The sequence below is a fragment of the Erpetoichthys calabaricus genome, chromosome 13, assembly GCF_900747795.2.
Source record: "Erpetoichthys calabaricus chromosome 13, fErpCal1.3, whole genome shotgun sequence".
Lineage (NCBI taxonomy): Eukaryota > Metazoa > Chordata > Cladistia > Polypteriformes > Polypteridae > Erpetoichthys > Erpetoichthys calabaricus.
The window spans coordinates 2,730,948-2,756,372 of NC_041406.2; the positions used below are offsets into that span (position 1 = coordinate 2,730,948).

Genomic DNA, 25,425 nt, shown 5'->3' on the forward strand with positions numbered 1-25,425 from the left:
GATTGTAAAGAATTTAGGGGATATTCCCAAGGAGTGGACTTCACTGGAGTCAGTGCTTTAAGACGTATCGGGGACGTGGGCGGCAACTGTCACAGCATTCCTTGCGTTGAGCCACTCCTGAACCAGAGACAACGTCAGCAGCGTCTTACCTGTGCTAAGGAGAAAACAGACTGGACTGTTAACAGCTCAGTGATGCAAAGTCCTCTTTTCAGATCCATTTGGAAATCGAGGTCCCAGAGTCAGAAGGAAGAGTGGAGAGGCACAGAATCCAAGCTGCTTAAGGTGAAGTGTGAAGTTTCCACAGTCAGTGATGATTTGGGGAGCCATGTCATCTGCTGGTGTTGGTCCACTGTGTTTTATCAAGTCCAAAGTCAGTGCAGCCAGACGGCTACCCAGATATTTGACAGCACTTCATAACTTCCCTCTGCTGACAAGCTTTATGGAGATGCTGATTTCATTTTTGAGCAGGACTTGGCACCTGCCCACACAGCCAAAAGTACCAACACCTGCTTTAATGACCATGGTATCAGTGTGCTTGATTGGCCAACAAACTCACCTGACCTAAACCTCATAGGGGATTGTCAAGAGGAAGATGAGAGACAGCAGAGCCAACAATGCAGACGAGCTGAAGGCCGTGATCAAAGCATCCTGGGCTTCCGTAACACCTCAGCAGTGCCACAGCCTGATCACCTCCATGCCACGCTGCATTGATGCAGTCATTCATGCAAAAGGAGCCCCGACCAAGTATTGTGAGCGGCCATGGACAGACTGTTCAGTAGGCAAACATTTCTGTATTAAAAATCATTTTTTTATTGGTCTTTTGTAATATTTTAATTTTCTGAGATACTGAATTTTGAGTTTCCATTATCTGTAAGCCATAATCAGCAAAATGAAAAGAAATAAATGCTTGAAATATATCACTCTGTGTGTAATGAATCTTTCTCAACTGGAATACAAATACAAAAAAATTATTCTGTAAATGCAACCAGCACTTATTTCTCCTCCATAAACTCAAACTATTTAAAGTAGACGAGGACCTCATGTTGTCGTTTTATCGCAGTCTGATCCAGTCTGTGATCACTTTCAGTTTCATTGCCTGGTTTTATAGTCTGACAAACCAAAACTCAAAAAATCTCCAGCAGATTACGAAGTATGCAGCTAAAGTTATTGGGGCAGATGTAGATGACATGACTGGTGTGTGTGTGTCAGAGGGCAGGCAATGCTAAAGAAACTGAAATCATCTCAACTGATGACAGACATCCATTACATGGAGAACTAAACTTCAGTAAATCAGGAAGGAGAGTCGCTTTGAAAACCCACACAAATCACTCCACAAACTCCTTTCTTCTTAGTGCCAGACGACTTTTCAATAAGAAATATCGGAAATAATGATTACGGTTTTGATATATATCCTGTAACCTTTTTTTATTATCTTTTCGTTGTAAATATGTATTATCTAACTGCCTTACCTTAACCTTTCTTGTTTCTATTTCTCTGTTTTATTTCATTCTGTCTGTTCTTAGATGCAACTGAGAAGGCAAATTTCATGTTTTCTTGTGTAAACATGACTAAATAAAGAAACCTTAAACCTTATAATATATGAGTTTCACATTTTGAATTCAATTATTGAAATAAATGAACTTTTCGATGATATTCTAATTTATTGAAATGCACCTGTATTGTGAACAAATGGCCATCCTGAATTGTCTTCTTGTGGCTTATAGCAGTTAGCCCGTCTAGAGAAATCACATGGGGTGCACTGTTAAGTGACTTAACATTTCTTTTCTTTTTATTGTTATTTAGCAAAATCCTTTGTATAATGCTAAGCAGTGCAAGGCTTTTCAGTGCGACCTCACTAAAGACGATTTGTTGGAAAATATTCCTTCTGAGTCCGTAGATGTGGTGACACTCATATTTGTGCTATCGGCTGTCCACCCGGACAAAATGCACCTTTTGCTGGAAAATATTTATAAGGTAAGTTGCCCCGTTATATCCATCCATCCATTTTCCAACCCGCTGAATCCGAACACAGGGTCACGGGGGGTCTGCTGGAGCCAATCCCAGCCAACACAGGGCACAAGGCAGGGTGCCAACCCACCGCAGGACACACACAAACACACCCACACACCAATCACACACGAGGGACAATTTAGAATCCACCTAACCTGCATGTCTTTGGACTGTGGGAGGAAACTGGAGTGCCCGGAGGAAACCCACGCAGACACGGGGAGAACATGCAAACTCCATGCAGGGAGGACCCGGGAAGTGAACCCAGGTCTCCTTACTACGAGGCAGCAGCGCTACCCACTGCACCACCGTGCCGCCCTGCCCTGTTATATTCATTTTAAAAAATATTTTAGTGCAATATGTGTGGCCAGGGGTGTGAATACTGTAAATTCTTATGCCTGGCCTATTTTCCCTGCATTTCAGAAGCTTTGCTAGCAGCCTAAAGTAAAACTTCAGCTGCACCCAAGCAAGTCCCTGCTTGTTTGTGGTGAGAAGGTGTGGGCCCTGCCATCGGCTGAATGTGAGCTTCATGCTGTAATGACAAGCTGATTGATTTTCAGTCCATGAACAAAGACAGTCCCTAATTGTGCAATCTTTATTTCTCCCAATGAGTCTTTTTTTCTGCAGTTCCTGGCATTCAAGTCAAGTGCCAAGTCAGCTGGCTTTATTGTCATACCATCCATACACCACATTGCAGCATACAGTAGCATGAGATAACATAACACCAGGACTGCGATGCAACACACACTTAAGACAAGTGCAGGACAGGTAAAGAACAATACTGTACTATCCATACAGTGCCTTGCAAAAGTATTCACATCCTCCCGAAACACCAACCCGGTGTTTGTCCTGTTTTGTCACATCACATCCTGGAATTACAATGGATTTTCATTTCGATTTTATGTCATGAACTTAACAATTAAGATAGATAGATAGAAATTAAGTCTAAATTGTCGAAGTGGAATGAAAATAAACTCGCTTGTGTGAATGTATTGTGGCCTGCAGGGGGCGCACCAGCCACCCAAACCTGACACACACACAAGGACACCACACACAAGTTCAGCACACAACACACATTTATTTTAGTGACGAAGCTCTTTGTTTAGTTAAACACACCAGCGCAGTACAAAACGACATTGCTTTACATCCCACAGTATTTTCTTCTTCCTTTGTCCTTCTCGTTTCCTCCACTCCTCCTCTGGCAAGTGTCATTTTCTCTCTCCTGACTGTGGTCCCGGAGTAGGGGCCACTGGCTCCTTTTAAGCCTCACCTGGGAGTACCCCAGGTGGCTCGTTAGGGTGGTCTGGAATCACTCCCAGGTATGGCGGAAGCACAAAGTAGGGCTCTGCAGCTCCCCCTGGAGGCTGCCATGTAACCACACAGGGCTGCAGCGAACTCCCAACTCCAAGCATGCCCTATGAGAATATGTGGTGCCACAGCAACCCAAGGGGTCTGCCATATAGTGTCCTGGAGGGAGATAATACCCTGAGTCCGCTCTCTCCCCTGGTCCTTCCATCCAGCTGGTGTCCTGGCCGAGCAGGGCCCGGGGCTGTCTGCAACAGTGTATATATACTGTGTGTGTATGTATAATATATATATAATTTACACACTACTGGTCCAAAGTTTTAGAACACTTCAGTGTTTATGAAAGTACATGCAGTTTATTTTCTGAATAAGGCATAGAGCAAATAAATAATGGCAAATAAAAAAAACACAAGTCAAAGAATCACTAAGTGTCCATTTTGATTCATCAACTTTTTGCTGATCTAACATCCAAACCGTGGTAACACTTTTGATTCAGAATGCCAGTCACTCTCTGCAAGTCACCATCTCTGCCTCCAGCAAGGCTTACACTTCTGAGGATAATAATGCTGTCTCATTTCATTTGTACATTGCTGTGCTCTTGCCATTCTACAGTGTAATATTGTCCAAGCAGAACCTCAGAGGGTGTAGTAACACAGTCAGCTCCAGCTCTTCTTTAAGACATACGCTGGGTTTTTAAGTAATCAACAGAAGTTGGGACACCTGTGCAAATTGTTTGGTTCACCTTGCAAGGCTTCAATTATTTTAATTGCTGCAGAACATCTGTAGGTTGTAACATATTAGCTGTTTGCTGTAGAAGGCCTATTTTGTAATATTCTGAAATTTCCTTTTTTCAGTTTTTGATAACCTTAAATCTCTGCCAGTTTACTGCTTACCTTTTTACCATTTTAGGCCATTCATTCAGTTTCAGCTGATTAGTTTTGAAGAAAACCTGAAAGAAACTGAGGTATTCTAAAACTTGTGACCAGACGTGTATATATTTATATATATAAATATATATAAAACAAGTAAAAACTGAAAAGTCGTGAATGTATACGTATTCATCCCCTTTGCTATGAAACCCCTAAATAGGATCTGATCCAACCAGTTCTCTTTAAATGTCAACTAATTAGGTGATCAGGGTCCACCTGTGCGCAATGCAGGTGTCACATGATCTGTCACATGATGTCTGTTCTGAAAGGCCCCTGACTCTGCAACACCACTAAGCAAGCAGCGTGAAGTCCAAGGAGTTCACCAAACACAAAGTTGTGGAGAAGTAGAGATCAGAGTTGGGTTATAAAACAAATATCCCAAACTTTGACTATCCCACACAGCACCATCAAATCCATTATAACAGAATATTAAGAATAAGTCAGCACTACAAACCTGACAAGAGGAGCATACCAACCAAAACTCACAGACCAGGCAAGGAGGGCATTCATCAGAGATCTAACAAAGACACCAGGGAGAACACTGAAGGAGCTACAAAGATCCACAGCGGAGATGTGGATTAGGGCCACTTTAAGGCGTACACTCCACAGAGCGGGACTTTATGGAAGAGTGACCAGAAAAAAAGCCATTGCTTAAAGAATAAATAAGAAAACATGACTGGAGTTTGCCCAGAAGGAAGAAGGTGGAAGAAGGTTCTCTTGACAGATGAGACTAAAATTGAACTTTTTGGCCGTCATGAGAAACACCAACACTTCCCATCACCCCAGGATCACCATTGCCACAGTGAAGCATGGTGGTGGCACCATCATATTGTGGGGACAGGGAAACTGGTCAGGATTGAAGGAAAAATGGATGGCACTAAATATGGGACAATTCTTGAGTAAAGACATGTTTTAGTTTTCTAGAGGTTTGAGACCGAGATGAAGGTTCACCTTTTAGCAGGACAATGAATGACACTAAACATACTGCTAAAGTGATACTGGAGTGGTTGAAAGGGAAACCGTGAAATGTCTTGGAATGGCTGAGTCAAAGCCCAGACCTCAATCTAATGGAGAATCTGTGGCATCATAACAACAACTAATAAAGCAAAACAAGCACAGTTGTAACACATGTACTACCTATAAATAAGCCATTAGGAGCAGATCTGAAGGCAGGAGGGCCGCACAGAGTTCAGGGTCCGGACAGCCAGGGACTCCTACTTCACTGACACTGCAAATCTTACACCCGTACACAGTGTCTCTACTTAGACCAGCACTCACACTTAGTGTCCCAGTCTCCGTGTCTGATCTCTCTGGTAAAACTCACTGCTTCCTTCGCTTGTTCCTGTTTATTTCAGCTCTGCAGTCTCTTGATTAACTTCGCCCCAGGGATAAATGCTTCTAGCCGCGGTGGTAAGATGGACATGGTGGATGTTTTAATTGGTAATTTGTTTAATGGTTTAATTGATTTTAAAGAAATCCATTGTTTTTAGCTTGTGTCAGTGCCAGGAATGCATGTGAAAGTATGCATTAGCCTAATCGACAATTCATTATTGTGAAGCTACCTGCACTGTAAAAGATAACGGATTGGTGCAGATGAAATAGCTTTTTGGAATTGACAAAGAAACTAATTGGGAGAGTATTTGCTGGTGGCAGAAGCTGACCATCTATTAACACTAGAATCCCTGACGCCTACGAAAAAACTCAATCTCAGGCCACCTTAAATTCCTTCACACCTCTCCGTCAGCGTCTTTTGTTTTGTAAATGTGTCGATCTGCACAAGCAGCAGGCAGCCTGCTATCCAATCCCCGAAGCTACTGAAGTTCTCCCAGCTCAAGTCTGATTATCTCGGTGTGAGGTGCCTGGAGTTGTAGATGGTAAATAATATATCGTTATTTGGAACACATGCATTCCATGTGTGTTCCGTGTTTACAAGGATCTATATAAATTTAGGATGACAGGAAATGCAAGAAATGTTGAACACATAACTAATACAGAAACTTTTTTCATGTTACAGTACTAATGACAAAATGTAGACATGAAGTGTATAATGTGTGAAGACTGAAATCTAAATACCAAATAAACACTTTCACAAAAGGTTCAAGCATAAGAAAACAAGTCCGCTTTTATTAAGAAATATAACTGTAGAAAAAGAAATGGGGTTAGGGTACGACGCTGACATGACTGCTTGGGTGGGGCAGTGGAAAGAACTGCTGACTTAGCCGCTAACCAGAATTACCATTTTGAGTAGTGAGCTCCTGTTATTGTTACTATTATAGAATAAAAACATAGATTTGGTTTGAGTCTGTAACAACCTTGATTTATTTACTTATCTTCCTACAGTGTAAAGTCACAAGTAGACTGCAGAACTTCCTGTGTTTGATCGACACGGGCCTGCCGACAAAGTAAATGTGGCGTCATACCCTAACTCGATTTCTTTTTCTTTGGTTATATTCTTGAATGAAAGTGCACTTGTTTTAAGTGTACATTTTATGAAAGTATTGTAGAAGAAGAATGTTCTCCTCAGCACCATGTATTTTGTGTGTTTAGTAAATTAGAATCTTTATAATAACTATTTTGTAACTTGCCAGTGAGAGACGCTTTGGCTTATGAACTAACAAAAATATATTATTCCAGGGTTCAGGAGAAATAGTGTCCACATGAATAAAATGTAAGCTGTTTCTTGTTTTTCCCTTTCTCAGAGTGAATGTTTCAGGGACAAGGTCACAAGGCTGCAGAACTGCACATGTAGTTTATGCAAAGGCGTCTCTCCTGTGCTAAGCTTCCAAAACACAGATAATGCTTAGCTCAACAGACATATTGTTTAACTTTACTGGTTTGATAAGGATGTTCTTTCTGTCTTATTAATCATGAGATGCTGAAGTATAAAAAACCCCTCCTGGCTTTTGATCAGGGTTCAATTGAGCTTTGCGGCTATAGGTTATACTCTTTTGAATCTCTACTTACTGCGACTCCAAATAAATAAATAAACAAGAATTGAGAAAATATTATCTGTCTGCTTTTCAGTGTGCATTTTTTCGTCCACAGTATTTATTTGATATTTGGACTTCAGGCTTCACACATTATACATTTCATGTCTACATTTTGTCGTATTTTAACATTAAAAAAGTTTGTTTTAGGTATGTGCTCAACATTTCTCACATGTCCTGTCATCCTACACTTACCCACATCTTTGTAGATCTTTGAAATGCATGTGTGTACCAAATAACGATATATCATTTACCCTCTACAACTCCAGACTCCTCACATGCAGATAAGGAGACTTGAGCTGGGAGAACTTTTTGCCCGAGTTGAGCTCCTTTGAGAAGGGGATGGGATAGCAGCCTGCTTGTGCTGATTGACACATTTACAAAACAAAAGACGCCGACGGAGAGGTGCACAGGAATTTAAGGTGGCCCGGGATTATGAGTTTTTTCGTAGGCGTCAGGGATTCTAGTGTTAAAGAGCTGGGACAAATGCTGCAAAGGGTCAGTGCTGTGGCCGCGCTCTTGTTAGCTTAGCTGAGCTGACAAGAAGGCGTGAGAGAGCCAGGAGCTGGTCAGAGGGAAGGAGGGAGGACCAAGTTGTGGTGCCATCTAGAGAAGGGCAAGACACCCTGGGAGCTGTTGCAGCCGTTAGCAATAGTGGTTCGAATCAATGTGGTGGATTGGGGATGCAGCGGGCCGCTTCAGAGAAGGGCAAGGCATAGTGACAACCTTCTAGTTTAGCATTGAGGAGCAACAGCTGCTTACCTACAAAGTGTTAGATCATGCAATCTGAGAGAGCAGGGCTTTCAAGTGCTGAAGTGCGTAAAAATCATTTGTGGCTTTACTCATAACAGAGGTCCAGACTGCCTCTGGAAGCAACAACAGCACAAGAACTGTGTGTCAGGACCTTCATGAAATGGCTTTCCATGACTGAGCATAAGATCACTATGCGCAATGCCAAACGTCAGCAGGAGTGGTGTAAAGCATGCAGCTTGCCATTGGACGCTTTAGCAATGGAAAAACGTGGAATGTTGAATCACACTTCACCATCTGTTGGACAAATATGGGTTTGGCAGATGCCAGGAGAACAGCGCTGCCTTCCGGACTGCCCAAAAGTTGGTGGAGGAGCAATCATGGCAGGGTTTGGTCTATGAGTACTATACATTTCAGGCAGTTGTGTGGCCAGTTTGTGGAAAATTCTTATCTGTTCCAGCTTGACTGTGCCTCTGTCCATAAAGACACAGAGGAACTTGAGTGGCCTGCACAGTACAATGAGCTGGAAGGCTGACTGAAAGGCAGGTCTCCTCGGCTCACATCAGTACCTCACCTCACAAATGCTCTACTGCCTGAATGAACACAAATTCCCACAGACACGGAAAAGAAGAGTGGATGCTGTTGTGGTGGGGGCAACTTCATATTATTCCCATAGGTTTGGAATGGGATGTCCAGCAAGCTTAGATAGGTTTATGGTCAGGTTTTGCTGACAAACCTTTGGCTGCGTGGTGTACAGATCTTTGGTAAAAGTGCCATTCATGCGCTTTGTCAACTGAAAAAATCGGGAGTGGTCTCCCCGTGACTTAGATAGATAGATAGATAATTTATTAATCCCAAGGGGAAATTCACATACTCCAGCAGCAGCATACTGATACAAAAAAAAACCAAAACAATATTAAATTAAAGAGTAATAAAAATGTAGGTAAAAACAGACAATAACTTTGAATAACGTTAACGTTTACCCCCCCCAGGTGGAATTGAAGAGTCACATAGTTTGGGGGAGGAATGATCTCCTCAGTCTGTCAGTGGAGCAGGATGGTGACAGCAGTCTGTCGCTGAAGCTGCTCCTCTGTCTGGAGATGATCCTGTTCAGTAGATGCAGTGGATTCTCCATGATTGACAGGAGTCTGCTCAGCGCCCGTCGCTCTGCCACCGATGTCAAACTGTCCAGCTCCGTGCCAACAATAGAGCCTGCCTTCCTCACCAGTTTATCCAGGCATGAGGCATCCCACTTCTTTATGCTGCCTCCCCAGCACACCACTGCGTAGAAGAGGGCACTCGCCACAGCCATCTGATAGAACATCTGCAGCATCTTATTGCAGATGTTGAAGGACGCCAGCCTTCTAAGGAAGTATAACCGGCTCTGTCCTCTCTTGCACAGAGCATCAGTATTGTCTGTCCAGTCCAATTTATCATTTATTTATAGGTCTGCACCCTCTGCACACTGTCACTTCTGATGATCACGGGGTCCATGAGGGGTCTAGGCCTCCTAAAATCCACCACCAGCTCCTTGGTTTTGCTGGTGTTCAGGTGTAGGTGGTTTGAGTTGCACCATTTAACAAAGTCCTTGATGAGGTTCCTTTACTCCTCCTCCTGCCCACTCCTGATGCAGCCCACGATAGCAGTGTCGTCAGCGAACTTTTGCACGTGGCAGGACTCCGAGTTGTATTGGAAGTCTGATGTATATAGGCTGAACAGGACCGGAGAAAGTACAGTCCCCTGCGGCGCTCCTGTGTTGCTGACCACAATGTCAGACGTGCAGTTCCCAAGACGCACATACTGAGGTCTGTCTTTAAGATAGTCCACGATCCATGCCACTAGGTATGAATCTACTCCCATCTCTGCCAGCTTGTCCCTAAGGAGCAGAGGTTGGATTGTGTTGAAGGCGCTAGAGAAGTCCAGAAACATAATTCTTACAGCACCACTGCCTCTGTCCAAGTGGGAGAGGGATTGGTGCAGCATGAAGATGATGGCATTGTCCGCTCCCACCTTCTCCTGTAATGCGAACTGCAGAGGGTTGTATCCATCTCAGATATAGGGATGGATATTTGAGTAAACCGCAAGACAAGGATTATATTTTTACTAGACATTAAGCCCGTTACAATAACGGGCACTAGAACAGTACTGCATAAACATTAGTAGAAACAGTCTATATTAAATGGCAAGGGATCTTGACCTCATTCTGTTTCTTGTCTTAATTTTTTTTGTCAAAAATATTTTTGCAAGAAGCCTAAAGTAAAATAATAATAAAAATAAAATAGAAACGTATATGACAATACAGTAAGTATAATTAATATTACATTTATCCTCTCCTCTGTGGCAGTTGATTGATGTGTTGTGTCTGTTTGAAGATGTCCTATCCTGCCTCTCTTTATTTTAGCTTGCTGTGGCGTCTCTCTGGCAAATACTGTGCAGTTCCCCAGCAAGTATTTTAATCTGTGCTGGTTTACAGCTGATTATTGTATGTGTGGCGTCTCCCCAGCAACGGATTTTATGTGCACGAAAATAAATGTACTTTTAAAAGTCATCCTATTGTAATATCATGAAAATTCATATATTTAGGAAAACCCCTTCAACGACTGACACTTTACACTTTACCGGGCCAAGCTTCTTAATTGCAAATCTGACATCCTCAGAGTGAACACTTGCACAACCACAAATACTAATCCCACCTCTTTGGGGAAGCTGGTCTCCGCGTCTCAGTACCTGATTGGAATTTTCGGGCCTTATGTTTTAGGTGTTGCCTCATTTACCGAAATCCGATTGGATCGGCCACGCGATATTTTATAGGTCCCGCCCTCTCTGTCTTGTGTGACGCGTCAGGCGGCCTTTGAAGCATCTACTAGAGGCCGGTGACTCTGCCACTCATTCCGCCCTTCCCTGTACTTCCGGTTTGTCCGTAATACACGTTTAATTTTCTGTCACAGCAGCGGGCAATCAGCAGAGTCTCCCCAGGAACTGATGTAATGTGTGGCGTACAGCTGATAATTGTGGCTGTGGCATCTCTCCAGCAAGTACTGTACAGTTCCCCAGCAAGTATTTTAATCTGTGCTGGCGTGCAGCTGATTATTGTATGTGTGGCGTCTCCCCAGCAATGGATTTTATGTGCACGGCTGCGAGTAGCCAATCAGCCATATCCCCAGCAATGATGTTTTTTTATTAAAGAGTGCCCAGCGCATGCGCACTTCACCAGAAGACAAAGACTCGATCCGTGATCAGTAAGTTACTGATTGTTTCAGCCCCTGCTTTTCTTAGCTGTACGGTAACTTAGTTGCAGTGCTCCTTTATGTGAGGTATTACTGTAGCTGAGCCAGCGCCAACAAGAAATCTTTTTTAATGAATTCAGACCTTTTTGTTTTGCCCTTTAAATTTAAATGGACACTGTCTGAGTTTGGACAGCAAGCTTGTTTTAAGTGCAGCAGCTTACAGTTTTAATTGGAAAAGGAAAACAACAGCATTTATTTCTATAGCACATTTTCAGACAAATGGTGTGGTGCAAAGTTCTTAATAAGAAGAAGAAAGAAAAGTTTATAAAAAAACAAAAAATAGATTAGGCAATACTAAGAAACAAAGAATAAAGTAAGGTCAGATGGCTGGCAGGAAACTCCAAATGGGCCTGAGAAAAAGATAAAAACAAATTTGAAATTAGTGCTTAGTAAACAATAGGCATGTAAACTAAGAGCAAAGTGCATCTTTTACTTATGGGAATCAGCCAATCAAATAACAAGAAATCTGTGATCGGCCATAAAAAGACCTGATTGGAGCATCCATAACAGCCAGACAGGTCAAGTGTCATGCTTGGGGTCACAGAGTGAGGCAGAGGCACCAACAACATCATTTATTTCTGTCGCACGTTTTCATATAAATAATGGAACTCAAAGTGCTTTACGAGATGAAGTAAGAAAACAAAAATTAAAATAAGATTAGGCAATACTAATTAACAAAGAATGAAGTAAGGTCCGATGGCCAGGGAGGACAGAAAAAAACAACCAAAAAAAACTCCAGAGGGCTTGCGAAAAAAAAAAAAAAATCAGCAGAGGTTCCAAGGCCATGAGACCACCCAGCCCCCCTAACATCAATGATCTCAATCAGTCCTCATGGTTTTCAGGGTTCACGTGAAAGAGTTGGACGATGCTGGTCATGTGGACCTCTGGCCTTCAATCTGTCAATGTAGGGACTGCATGGTGCCCTGATTGGGGGGGGGGGGGGGGGAGGTTTCGTCATCTTCTGAAACCTCTTTTCCTAGTGAGGGTTCATGGTGGCAGCAGACTAGGCAGGTCAGTCCAGACATTCCTGTCCCCAACTACAGATTCCAGCATTTCCTGGGGAATTCCGCAGTGTTGTCACGCCAGTGAATCCCTCCTGCATGTCCTGGCTCTCCCACAGGGTCTTCACCCAGTTGGATGTGCCCAGAGCAGCTGAAAGGGTAACTGCCAGGGGGGCATGCTTGTGACATTCTTATGTGGCTAAAGATTGATACACGAAAAAAGCGCACTCGTTAACACTGAGGTTATTAAATCCAATCTCCGACGACCAGAAAGTACACCTCACTGACCTTAATACTGTCATGTGGATGACATCACGCAGCGCGGCACGCAGTCCCGCCGACTCACAGCTAACAAAACCATAGCAACAGTAAACAAAAGGGTCCACAAAGGGGTGGTGCCCAATAAAAAGAGCGATCCTGCTACAGTCTGCTGTTAAAATGTTTTTAATGTTCTTAAATACTTAAAAAGTTATTGGAAGTGTAACAAAATTGAATTCTACATGAAAGCCCCAAAGACCCTGGAGAAAGTCGCAAAAAAATATAAAATACATTCCGATCAGATTTTCTCCGTTTTCTTCCTTTATCCTGAAAATCTATACACGTGACTGAGGCAACACACCAAACTTGTAAAAAGATAAATTTCCCTCTGGGGATAAATAAAGTTCTAATTGTCACCTTTGTTTGATTGCAGGTCCTGAAGCCGGGTGGGTGCGTTTTATTCCGGGACTATGGTCTTTATGATCATGCAATGATGAGGTTTAAAACTGGAAACAAGCTGGGAGACAATTTTTACGTCCGACAAGATGGGACAAGGTCGTTCTTCTTTTCTGATGGTGAGTCAAATCGGGGGGAGTCACGATACTGAAATTCAAGGTTTGTGTGTTCTGTTCTGGTCCCTCTGTAATGGTTTAAGTGATGCTACATTATCTGCCATTCCACTTTGTTTGGTATCATCATCAGACTTAACCAGATTATTTATGTTAAAATGTCTGTCTGTCTGTCTGTCTGTCTGTCTGTCTGTCTGTCTGTCTGTCTGTCTGTCTGTCTGTCTGTCTGTCTGTCTGTCTGTCCGTCCGTCCGTCCATTATCCAACCCGCTGAATCCGAACACAGGGTCACGGGGGTCTGCTGGAGCCAATCCCAGTCAACACAGGGCACAAGGCAGGAACCAATCCCGGGCAGGGTGCCAACCCACCTCAGGACACACACAAACACACTCACACACCAAGCACACACTAGAGCCAATTTAGAATCGCCAATCCACCTAACCAGCATGTCTTTGGACTGTGGGAGGAAACCGTATCTATCTATCTATCTATCTATCTATCTATCTATCTATCTATCTATCTATCTATCTATCTATCTATCTATCTATCTATCTATCTATCTATCTATCTATCTATCTATCTATCTATCTATCTATTTTATCATTACCCTCATCATTCACTCTAATAACAGCATACGCATCTATGTGTCTGTCCTGTTGCTATGTCTCTGTCATTCCAAAAGATGTGCACCACAAACATTTTTATAAAATGCATTGCATTCCAACAGATGGTACAAGGCAAACTTTTGTATTAATAAAACGTATTGCATTTGTCATTCCAACTCTGCTTTTACGAATCCCATACCAAATGGCGTATAAAACACATTACAATGTGTATAACATGGTGATGTGGATGTTGTTACTTGTATGGCTGCCACAGGGACTGGCACACTTGTTTGATGATGTAAGTGCTGACGGCAGTGGTACAATGAATTCTGAGGTGTGTAGAAACATCTCATCTGCTCAGGTTTCCATAGATGCCCCCAAACTTCATCTTACAACAAGATAATAATCCCCAACACACTGCTAAGGCAACACAGGAGTTTGTCAAAGCTAAAAAAAAATGGAAATTTCTTGAACGGCCAAAACGGTCACCCGATTTCAATCCCATTGAGCAGGCCTACCATATGCTGAAGAGAAAATTTAAGGGGACAGGGACAAGCCCCCTGAAATAAGTAGGAGCTGAAGATGGCTGCATGAGGGGCTTGGCAGAGTACTAAATATGATGGCTGTAACAGGCCCGCCATTGCTGTGTCCTAAACATTATGATGCCCTGAAATCGGGTAACCGTGTAGAAAACGTTAGGTGACTGAAATGTCTTCAAATCCCCCTTAAATGAAAGTCTGCATTGTGCACCTTGGTCACGGGTCTGAATTGTTAGATTTGTAACTTAAACTGTGGAGCAGTAGGGGTAATTAAGGAAAAATGAGTCTTTGTCTCAAACGTTATGCAGGGCCCTGTATATTGCACTTGACTGTCCTTTATATGAATCAGTGACGCTTTCCAGGTTGGCTAAGTACGCCAGGGCGTTGCAGCTTTTCTTTCGTCTCTGTGCTGACCCTGCTGCCTTTCATCTTACTTGCCCAGCAGCTGGAGCCTGCTAATTACAGCCCCGCTTGTCGATGGACTTCAGTGGCCGCACGCCCTCACGTTAGCATCAGCAGCACAAGCTTCATGGACGGGTTGAGCTGAAATCCACTCAAATTATTACAAAAGTTAAACAGTTAGGACCCCCACCCAAGCCCCATGACCCCCCAAGCCTATGTCTCACAACACACTCCTTTTTGATTTGATTAGCCTTTTCCAAGCTGTCCCAACTTTTTTAGAATTGGGGTTGGACACAAAATATGAGGGTACATCCAAAAGTAAAGGCAAATTGAATATGATGCGGCAACTGCAACGGGTAGAAGCTGACGTGAAACAACATGTTTGTGGTGGCTTATGGGTAGCTCAAACATGCACAGAGCAACGCCCTGCTGTTAGTGTAGTTGAAGCCAAGGTCAAATGAACACGGATGCTCCGTTATGGGATCGTACCATCGTCGGACAACACGCCGTAGTGAGCTTTCATTGGGAGACTTGCTGAAATGTGTGGATTTAGAAGAAAAGAAGGAAATGGTGGCGAGGAGTGAAAAATCAGCTCAGTGGTGCTTAGCCACAATAAATATTTTGCCAGGAGAAGAGCAATCCCAGGTGATGTTAGCATCCCAGCGTGATCATCACAGGTCAGCGTCACATTACACGACTTGGAGTCGGAGGGGATGTCAAATGTGCCGACCGCAGTTGCAGATCTCGTCACCTGAGGCTGTCAAATTACAAAACTAGAACTTGCTGGGTAGGACAAATTACATGACTCTGTTACAACTTTCCATTCACATTTCTAAATTATTGCAAGCTTGTCCATTTTTCTGAAACCCTGGTGCTGTACACGTGCTTTTCAGGTAGAGTACGTTTGGCAGCAATCTCAGCCCTTTTTTAAAACCTTTTTTCCATTCTGTCTTCTGAGAGACATCGAGCAGACGGGCCCCTCCTCTGTTTGTGAGGTCCATACACACGTTTCCCTGTTTCTTTGGGAAGGGTCCAGCTGCATACATCTGGAGCTCAGTGTTTCAGGAGCTCCATTCAACAGGCAATCAAATCGCAGGTTTCTGTAGCTAGTTGCTATTGGCTGCCTTGTGTGCGTTGTACTTCTGGCTGAATACTGATTGGTTGTTGGCTCTTACACACCCAGAGCCCGCCCCTACGGCTATTTGATTGTGTGAGGCGTATCACACACTGGTGGGACTGAGTCACTGGGGATGTCATACTCCACAACTGCTGTCATAGGCATGTGCTGCTCCCACCTCTGAATCGCTAAGATTGTGTCAATGAAGTCTGTGGATGAATATCGCTGGAAACATTGTGTAATGTGACAGAGCCTTTAGTTTTGTCTGTTTCTGCTCCACTTTGTCTGGCCTTTCCTGTGGAATCGTCCTTCCTTAATAAATCTTCCAATATAAGTCACTCACATTGTCTTGTTTTGGATCAGAGGTTTCACGTTTTTCCTCTCAGGCTCAGAATCCTATGCAATTACGGTTAAACCCGAGTCATCCTCCGGATAATGAGTAATGATATGTTTTATAGTGTGTAATGTCACAAAACTCACAATGAGACATAGCAACGTTTGGGGCAGCCACCCGTATAATATGGTATCCTGGCTGCAAATCGTTTTAGAACTGCTGTGCACAAAACTGAGTCCAATACAGAACTAAGGGAATAGGGAAAACGTGGAGGCTTTTAAAGGGGAAGACAGGAAGTGAAGTCAAAGGGGTCGGGCTCATGTAGGTCTTCTGTCATTGGTGTGAGCCCGGACGTGACATCACAGGGGCCGGAGCCGGCAAGGTCTCCTTCCATTGGCTCGGTCCCGGAAGTGTGGTCAAGAGGACCAGGTGGAATCTCCCGTGAATGGTCTGCAGGCAAGGGAGAAAAAGGTTCGGTGCCCTCTGCCACATCCTGGTATGTCTCGGAACTGTCCTTACTCAAGCCCTTTAGCTGCCTCCCATGCGCATGTGTGTGACAGTAATAAAAGACAAAAAGAAAGATGGAGGTTTGGGGGCACCTGGTGGTGATCCCCATCTATTGTAGGAGGTTGGAAATTGAAAAAATGAATAAACAGCAGAAAAACAGAGATGATCATTCGCTGACGCTGGTAGAGCGCCGTCTTTTCAGATACAAATAGGATTGCTGTTTTTCAGGGGGTGATGGGTTTTAAGGGTTCTGGACAGGAAGCAGTGTAGTCAGGGGCGGAGCTTAGGTGGAAGTGACATCAGAGCTGTTCTGGCTGTCACTCTTCTGTCCTGAGGATGGGAAAAAGGAAGAACATGATGATGGTAGTGCCACCTGTTGGTCTGAAGTGGAATTACAGTATCTGGGTGCTGAAACCGTCCCCCAGCACACGTGAGTGACAAGTGATTAGTCTGAATAACTCTCGGGACAGTATTCTGCTGCCATCTAGTGGATGAAATCACAGCATGCTGGGAAAAAAAGAAACAAATATTGCTTCCTGTTACTTTCAGGTAACTCATCAATATTCATGAGTGAGGAGGAGCCTCCAACAAAAACACAATGGCAAACGAGGCGCAGTAAAGGTAGTTGTAGAACCAACTGAAAGTGAACCGTTGCTCAAATCGAGTGATGATGATGATGACGACGACGACGATGTGAATTGACCATCAGATGTTGAAGCGGAAAGAGAAACCGATAACAAGGCACCGTGCGACCGAACTGCTGGTGAATTTGGTCACATGAAGCTTCATGGTGGTGTGACAAAAAAGCAAAATAATTGTGTTTTTGTCTGATTAATAGTGCATTATGTGCATGACGAAAACATGTGAGGCCTCCAAAAGTACCACAAAAAGCAGGCTGGGACCCCGATCCCCCAATCCAGCTTGCCCCAGCAACTACTTACAGGCTTTAACAGTTTAAAGATCTCAAAAAATCCCTCACAAGCAGGAAAGCTGTGAAAAGCTCTGGTGTGTATGGAAATCTGTATAAATAAAGGATTTGTAATCCTCTTAATAAACCTCCAGTCTCGAGGCAGGAGTTCTGTGTAAAAACGGTTAACCCCGAATGCATGATCTGATATGCTGTGTTAAACCTGAATAACACTCAGCAACATATTCTGTTGCCATCTCGTGGATAAAATAACATCCTGCTGCAAAAAAGTCAGGAATATTTCTGTGCATTCTGTGGCAGTGGTGGGCAGTGTCGGTCCTGGAGGGCTGCAGGGTGCTGATTCTTAATGAGCAGTCAATTATTGCTGATGATGAAGCACTTATTGCTTAAGTGATAGTTTGATGCTTGATTTTAGTGGTCTTACTTGTTAAGGTCCCCCTCCCTTAGTTGCTTATTTAAATCTTAAACATCTGCATTTGCCATTTTAATGGCTCCTTATTAGCCATGAGATGTAAATGACAAAGCGGCCAGCTGTTCTCCATCTCGCTCGCTTCCGTGTGTGTCCATCATGCACTTTTTGATTTGATTTAATAAAACACTTAACAGAAAAATGTGACAAGACTGGAAATGATCCGTTTTAGGCTTCAAATCATTTGGATGAGAGCCTTGGAAAGGAAAAAATCTACAAAATAAGAACCTAACATTGTAGACTAACAAGCCATCAAATTAAATGAGGTATGAGATTGGCGATCATTGGTTTCTAATGAAGCAACTGGGTTGGAACAAAAACCTGCAGCCACTGCAGCTCTCAAAGACCGACTTTGCCTTCCCCTGCTCTCTGGTAACTCATCAATATTCATGAGTGGGTGGACCTTCAACCAAAACCCCCGTGGCCTGTAAAGCCAGTTTTAGAACAAATTGAAACTGCACCGCTAGTTGAATCAAACGCTAATGGTGACAACGTGAGTCGCTCATCAGACATCGACACTGATAGACAAACTGATGCATACGGCGCCGTGTGAGCGAACCACCGTGATATGCCTGGTGAAGTCGGTCACCTCAAACTTTATTGTGGTGCAAGCAGCTTTGTGGCGAAATGAGTACAATCCGGACATTAGCCACCTAAGCACCGTTCACAATGTGACGTGGCAGCCCATAATAACACAAGGGGCGCGTCGGTATTGCAGATCAGGCACTGCTATTCTCACCCTCTCATGTGCAAGTGACAGAATAAAAAAATAAGAGAAGTGTGCAAGGAGTCATGTGGCAACTGTGCCAATTGTGACGTTGGGCTGTGTGTCGGATGACGGCTTCAAACTAAGTCCGTGTCAGTACGGCACACTCGGCTGACCTTTCCTCTTATAATTGGGTTGATGCTTTGGTATTGACCTGTTTCTGTTACATGTAATAATTGTATTTTTTCTTGTAGATTTTGGCTTGTTTTTTTTTTTCTTGGGGGTAACAAGCCTGTGTCCCATTTCTTTGGGCCTGCCTTTTTGAGTTGGGGGCCAGTCGTATAGTGTGACGAGATATGACCCCTGACAGGGCTGATCGCTTCTCTCTTTTTCTCTTTTCAGATTATTTAGCCCAGCTTTTCACACGAGCCGGCTATGAGGTCCTGGTGAACGAATATGTCCTGCGCAAAACGGTCAATAAAAAGGAGGGTCTGAGCGTCCCCAGGGTGTTCCTGCAAAGCAAATTTAAGAAGGTGATGACAGGGACGTAGTGTCCGGCGGATCTTTTGAACTGGCTGCTGTCGGGGAGGCGTTTACTTTTTTATTTCTTTCTGAAGTGTCCAATTCCTCCATTTGTTTTATTAAACGTATTGAGATTACAATCGGTGCTCACCAGTCCGAGCTCCTTTTGAAGTTTAGCAGTCAAGAAATTTTAAAGTCTTTACTCTGCTTTTGTGGGACTCGGAGTGAGCCACTTCATATACACAGGAGTGACCCCAGTGTGAATGACCTTGTGTTTACTGTGCAAGGCGCCATATAATACCAGAGGATTGCCTGTTCAAACCCCAAATCCTTATGTGACCCTGAGTGAGTCACTTCACATTCCTATAAACAGAGTAGGGGACCACTGCTACGAAAGGCACTATAAAATACTGCAGGATTGCTTATTCAGATTCTTTGCCCGCCCTGACATTTCATATACTGTATCTACTCGAATATAAGCCGAGTTTTTCAGCACCCAAAATGTCCTGAAAAACGTCACCCTCTGCTTATATTCGAGTCAGGTCCTCCTGCCCCTGCCAACCCGCACGTGTTCAGTCTGTCCCTGTGCAGCGCGCGAGAGAGAGTCACACACACACACACAGACAGACACACACACACACACACACAGACAGACAGACAGACACACACACAGACACACACACAGACAGACAGACACATGCGCGCGAGAGAGAGAGACACGCACACGCATGCGCACACGCACGAGAGAGATACCATATTGTTTTTGTTGACCCTCTTCTCCACTTACAGAGCTAGTTTACTGTTTTTCTTTGAAATAAATACTCAAAAACATTTAACCTTTACTGATGCCTCAATTAATGTATGGTGATTTTATTGGTATTTATTTTGATTATTGAAACTTACCAGTAGCTGCTGCATTTCCCACCCTAGGCTTATACTCGAGTCAATAAGTTTTTCCAGTTTTTGTAGGTAAAATTAGGTACCTCCGCTTATATTCGGGTCGGCTTATACTCGAGTATATACGGTAAATTTAATGACTGGAGGTTAAACCACTGTACCTTAGGATAGCGTTTGCGTTGAAAGGCGCTATATCGTACTTGTCTGTTCCAATCTCAGCACTGACCCCTTGTGTGTCGCCTTTCACTTGACAATGCTTGCACTTTACAAAATGGGAGGGACTGCAACTGCAAAGCACCTTGGGTTGGGGGTTCACTAGGAAAGGCACTGTATAGCAGGGGTCTCAAACTCCGGCTGCAGGTTTTCATTCTACCCCTTTTCTTAATTAGTGACCTGCTTTTGCTGCTAATTCACTTCTTTTCCATTCATCTTCATTGATTTGCTCTTGAAGACTCGGACCCCTTCATTGTTTCTTTTTCCTTAATTAGCAGCCAAACAATAATGAGATACAAAATGAGCCAAAACAACTGGTGTCCATCATACAATATCTGAAAATAAAGAAAGATGAAGGGCCCAGGAATGTTGATTTGCTCAGGTCCTTAAAACATTTTAACAGAAAAGAGAAAAATCAACAGTTTCAGCAATGTCTGCTATGGCACAATGAAAGCAGCAACAAGCCGTGGAATTAAAGAACTAAAGAGTTTAATTAACAAGAACAACAACAACATTTATTTCTATAGCACATTTTCATACAAAAAAGTAGCTCAAAGTGCTTTACATAATGAAGAAAAGAAAAATAAAAGACAAAATAAGAAATTAGAATAAGACAACATTAGTTAACATAGAAAAAGTGTAAGGTCCAATGGCCAGGGGGGACAGAAAAAACAAAAAAAAAAACTCCAGACGGCTGGAGAAAAAAATAAAATCTGCAGGGGTTTCAGGCCACGAGACCACCCAGTCCCCTCTGGGCATTCTACCTAACATAAATGAAGTAGCCCTCTTTGTAGTTAGGGTTCTCACGGAAGAAGAATCAGAGCCTAACTGAGCAACTGGTTGGAGTTTGAGGCCCTGACTTAGGTGGTCGTCTGTTAGCTCACTCACTTCATGCTTCACTTCTGCTTGGGTGCCGTTTCATGAAAGAAATGAAGCAACTCAGAGAAACGATGAAGAAATCTTAAAAAAGCAATTCAATTTAAGTGAATTCACAAGAAGTTAATTAGCAGCACAAACAGGGCACTCATTATAAAAGGGTTAGACCAGGGGTGTCGAACTCCGGGCCTGGAGGGCCGCAATGGCTGCAGGTTTTCATTCTAACCATCTTCTTAATTAGTGTCCAGTTTTTGCTGCTAATTAACTTGACTCGGACCCCCTTAGTTCTTTCTTTTTCCTTAATTAGCAGCTAAACAATAATGAGACACAAAACAAGGTGACTAGCTAACCACATTATCTGAACATAAAGAAAGGTGATGGCCTCGGTAAGGTTGATCTCTCAGGTATATAATCAGAAACAGAAAATCAACAGCTTGGGAAATGTCTACTGTAGCAGAATTAGGGCAGCAGCAAGCCGTGGAATTAAGTAACGGGTTTAATGAATAGCAAGAATCGGCTTCTCATTAAGGAACTGGTCGGAGTGAAATTGACTGGCGTTTGAAACCCCAATTTAGCTGGTCGTCTGTTGGCTCGTTTCACGTCTCGTTTCTGTTTGGCTGCCATTTAATGGAGAAAAAAATCAATTCAGAGGACTGGATCCTTAAAAACAGGGCTGTGAAAATGAAGGGAAAAGCAGTTAATTAGCAGTGAAAACTGATTAGGAAAAGGGTGAGAATGAAAACCTGCAGCCACCGCGGCCCTCCAGGACTGGTGTTGGGTGCACCCCTGAATAGTGCCTTTCTCATCTATCTATTATATAGCCTCTTTAATTCATCTTTAATACATAAACAAGTATGAAAGGCACTATAAAGAATAATTATATAGCCCCTTTTGTCTGTTTTTATAGTGCCCTTCCTATCTATGTTTATTATATACTCACTTTAATAACTCTTGTTGTTTTATATAGTGCCTTACCTTCCTATATATTAATTATATATGTCCTTTAATGTCTTATTTTAAATTTTATTTCTCTATGTATTAATTATATAGCCAATTTAACGTCTCTGTTTAATATGGTGCCTTTCCTACCACTCCATTAATTATAAAGCCCTTTTAACAACTCTCTTTATTTTATATAGTGCGTTCCCTCCCTATTAATTATATAGACCCTTTAACAGGTTTCTATTTAGCAGCCAAACAGAAATGAGACACAAAATGAGCCAAAACAACTGGTGTCCATCATACAATACCTGAAAATTAAAGAAAGGTGAAGGTCTCAGGAATGCTGATCTGCTGCTCTTAGAAAAGAGAAAATCCACAATTTCGGAAATGTCTGCTATTGCACAACGAGAGCGGCAGCAAGTCGTGGAATTAAAGAACTAAAGAGTTTAATGAACGACAAGACTCGGCGCCTGATTAAGCAACTGTTTGGAATGAAATTGGTTGAAGTCTGAGGGCCTGACTTAAGTGGTCGTCTGTTGGCCACTCACTTCACATGTCGTTTCTGTTTAAGGAGAGAAATGAAGCAATTCAGAGGAACGATGAAGAAATTCCGGGGAACAAATCTTAAAAGAACAAATCAATTAAAATGAATTTAAAAGAAGGTAATTAGCAGCAAAAAACTGGTCACTAATTAATAAAAGGGTTAGAATGAAAACCTGCAGCCACTGCGGCCCTCCAGGACTGGAGTTTGAGACCCCTGCTATATACAATTTAGAAAGTTGCAAATTGCATCCTTCTCCTCCTCCTCTGTTGACCCCAACCCCAACCCCAACCCGAGTCACATTAAACCACTTCAGTGTGAGGCACATGAATGTCAGACGCCTCATCTTTCCAGGGTCTCGTTTATCATTTTTTTCATCTGCACTTCTGTTCTCCTCGATTTCCATCATCTGCTGCTTGTCATCCCCGTCACCTGCAGATCCCCAGCCGTTGTCCGAGGTTATTATTGCTGATGCCAAACGAGACAAACTCCCCAGGCTGCCCACATCACGTCACGTCACATGTGAGTGGTCTCTTCTCTCCCGTTACACTCAATTACATCCGGGGGTACACAATGCTGGATTGTGATTGGGTGGCAGGTTCACTGGCATTTCCAAAATTGGGGGTCTGACTGATCAGGGTTGGTTCCTTCTCTGCACCCAGTGCTGCTGGAGTAGCCGACCCCAAATTTGATGATTTATCCATTGTGTTAATTAGTGCAGTGTGGCACTAGGGGGCGCCAGATTACAGGACTTCCTGCACATTTCATTAGTTGGGAAAGGTGAAGCCTTAGTGGGTCATCAGCCAGTGTGCATTTAAATGAAATCCTCCGAGCCATCTGGGCACAGGTGGGCATTGCCAATCCGATGGCACCATTTATAAAACTTGGAGTTTCTTTATTCTCATGTTTTCACCCGTGCTGCCACCTTGCCACTGTTGACCTAATCTGTGTTGAGTTTTCTAGGCCCACTGTCACCCAGGTGAGTGCTGAAGTCAGTAAGTCCTATCATTATTATTATTATTTATAGCGCCTTTTGTGCGTTAGGTATTGTATAGTGCCTTTGCTACTGCATACTTTACACGAGCACGGGCAGGTGGAGGCAATCAGTCAGGGGGGTCACACAAGGAGTCAGTGCGCTTGAACAGGACAATCCTGTGCTATTATAGAGCGCCTTTCATGGTAAACACTGTCCCAAAGTCATTAAAAGAGTCGTGAGCACCAACAGATGAAGCGACTCGCTCAGGGTCACACAAGGATTCAGTACTGGGGTGTGTGGTATTATATAGCGCCTTGTATAGTAAACACAATCACAAGGTCATTTACACCAGTCTCAGTCCTGGGGTTTGAATAAGCAATCCTGTGGTATTATATAGTGCCTTTCATCATGAACACTATCCCAAGGAGGTTTAACTAACATACTGTCACTTTTGTTTATATGAAATGTGAGTGCTGACGGGTGAAATGACGCACTTGGGGACAGACGGTGATTCAGTACCGAGGCACTCCTGTGGTACAATATGGCACCTTTCACAGTAAACACACTGCCATGGGGTCCTTTACCCTACCTGTGTGTGAAGTGTTGGCAGATGGAGTCGTTGACTCAGGGTCACACAATAAGTCAGTTCTGCAGTTTGAATGAGCCTGAGCTCAGGGGGACGGACGTCTGCCAGTCACCGTCAATCAAAAGGACATCGACGGTCTAAGCCTGAAAAGGAGCCGCCTGGCCAACCTGCAGAACTGCACGACTGCTGGATGAGGGAGGATCACAGGGAGCATCTGCTGCATTGCAAATCACACGGGGAGCGAATCAGGTGAGCGGCGTTTTAAAGGATGAAACAAAACGGAAACAAGCAGACAAGGAAATCCTCAGACATCAAAATAAGGGCGTCACCGACAGGCCCCCCGGGACTGAGAGAAAACGAAGCCACCATAACGGCCTGCACACCCCACTTAACATAAAATCAATGCCGCGTCTCCGAAGACCACTTTGGTTCATTTGTATAGAAGCGGACCTTCATCACGTACATCTACAACTCATGATGGCCGTGGAGAGTGGGGACGAGTTACGTGTCACTCAGCACACTTAAGTGACAACCTCACCGGACTAAGAAAGCACAGAACTGGACTTGAGGAGAAACTTCAGGAGAATCCAGAAAGAGTGGCAGCACATCAACAGACCCCCAAAACTACAGGGGACATCATCTGCCTGGGGTGTGGACACTAGACGAGGGGGTTAAACAAGCCATGGGCTGACCACAACACCCTCCACATCTATCGGTTATATAGCGCCTTTCTACTGAACCTTCTAGTGCATTTCACATTGAACGATGTCTCTCTTACACAGAGCCTTTACTGTTATGTAACAGAGAACAGACTTCACATCTGTAATCTAGTGCGTCTGTCTTACTTCATTATATAGTGCCTTTCCTATCTGTTATGTAGCACACTTGCCTACCTGTATAGTGCACTTCACGTCTATCCATCTGTATAATATAGTGCCTTTCTCATCTATCTATTATGTAGCCTCTTTAATTCATCTTTATAGTGCCTTTCATACTTGTTTATTAATTATATAGCCCCTTTAATGTCTGTTTTTATAGTGCCCTTCATATCTGTTTATTATATACTCCCTTTAACAACTCTTGTTTTATATAGTGCCTTACCTTCCTATCTATTAATTATATAGCCCTTTTAATATCTTATTTTATATTGTATTTCTCTATGTATTAATTATA

General features: G+C 43.3%; 1 protein-coding gene across 3 annotated transcripts in view; it reads left to right on the forward strand.

The window, feature by feature from the left end:
- Positions 1–19,357, forward strand: part of mettl6 (methyltransferase 6, methylcytidine) — a 39,496-nt gene extending 20,139 nt beyond the window's left edge. For all 3 annotated transcript variants that reach the window (XM_028817883.2, XM_028817882.2, XM_028817885.2), the window contains exons 4-6: positions 1,804–1,974; positions 12,958–13,099; positions 19,102–19,357. In XM_028817883.2, coding sequence (XP_028673716.1) covers positions 1,804–1,974; positions 12,958–13,099; positions 19,102–19,250 — 462 coding nt within the window. In that variant the 3' untranslated portion in view covers positions 19,251–19,357. The remainder of the gene's footprint in view (positions 1–1,803; positions 1,975–12,957; positions 13,100–19,101) is intronic.
- Positions 19,358–25,425: the final 6,068 nt, after the last annotated feature.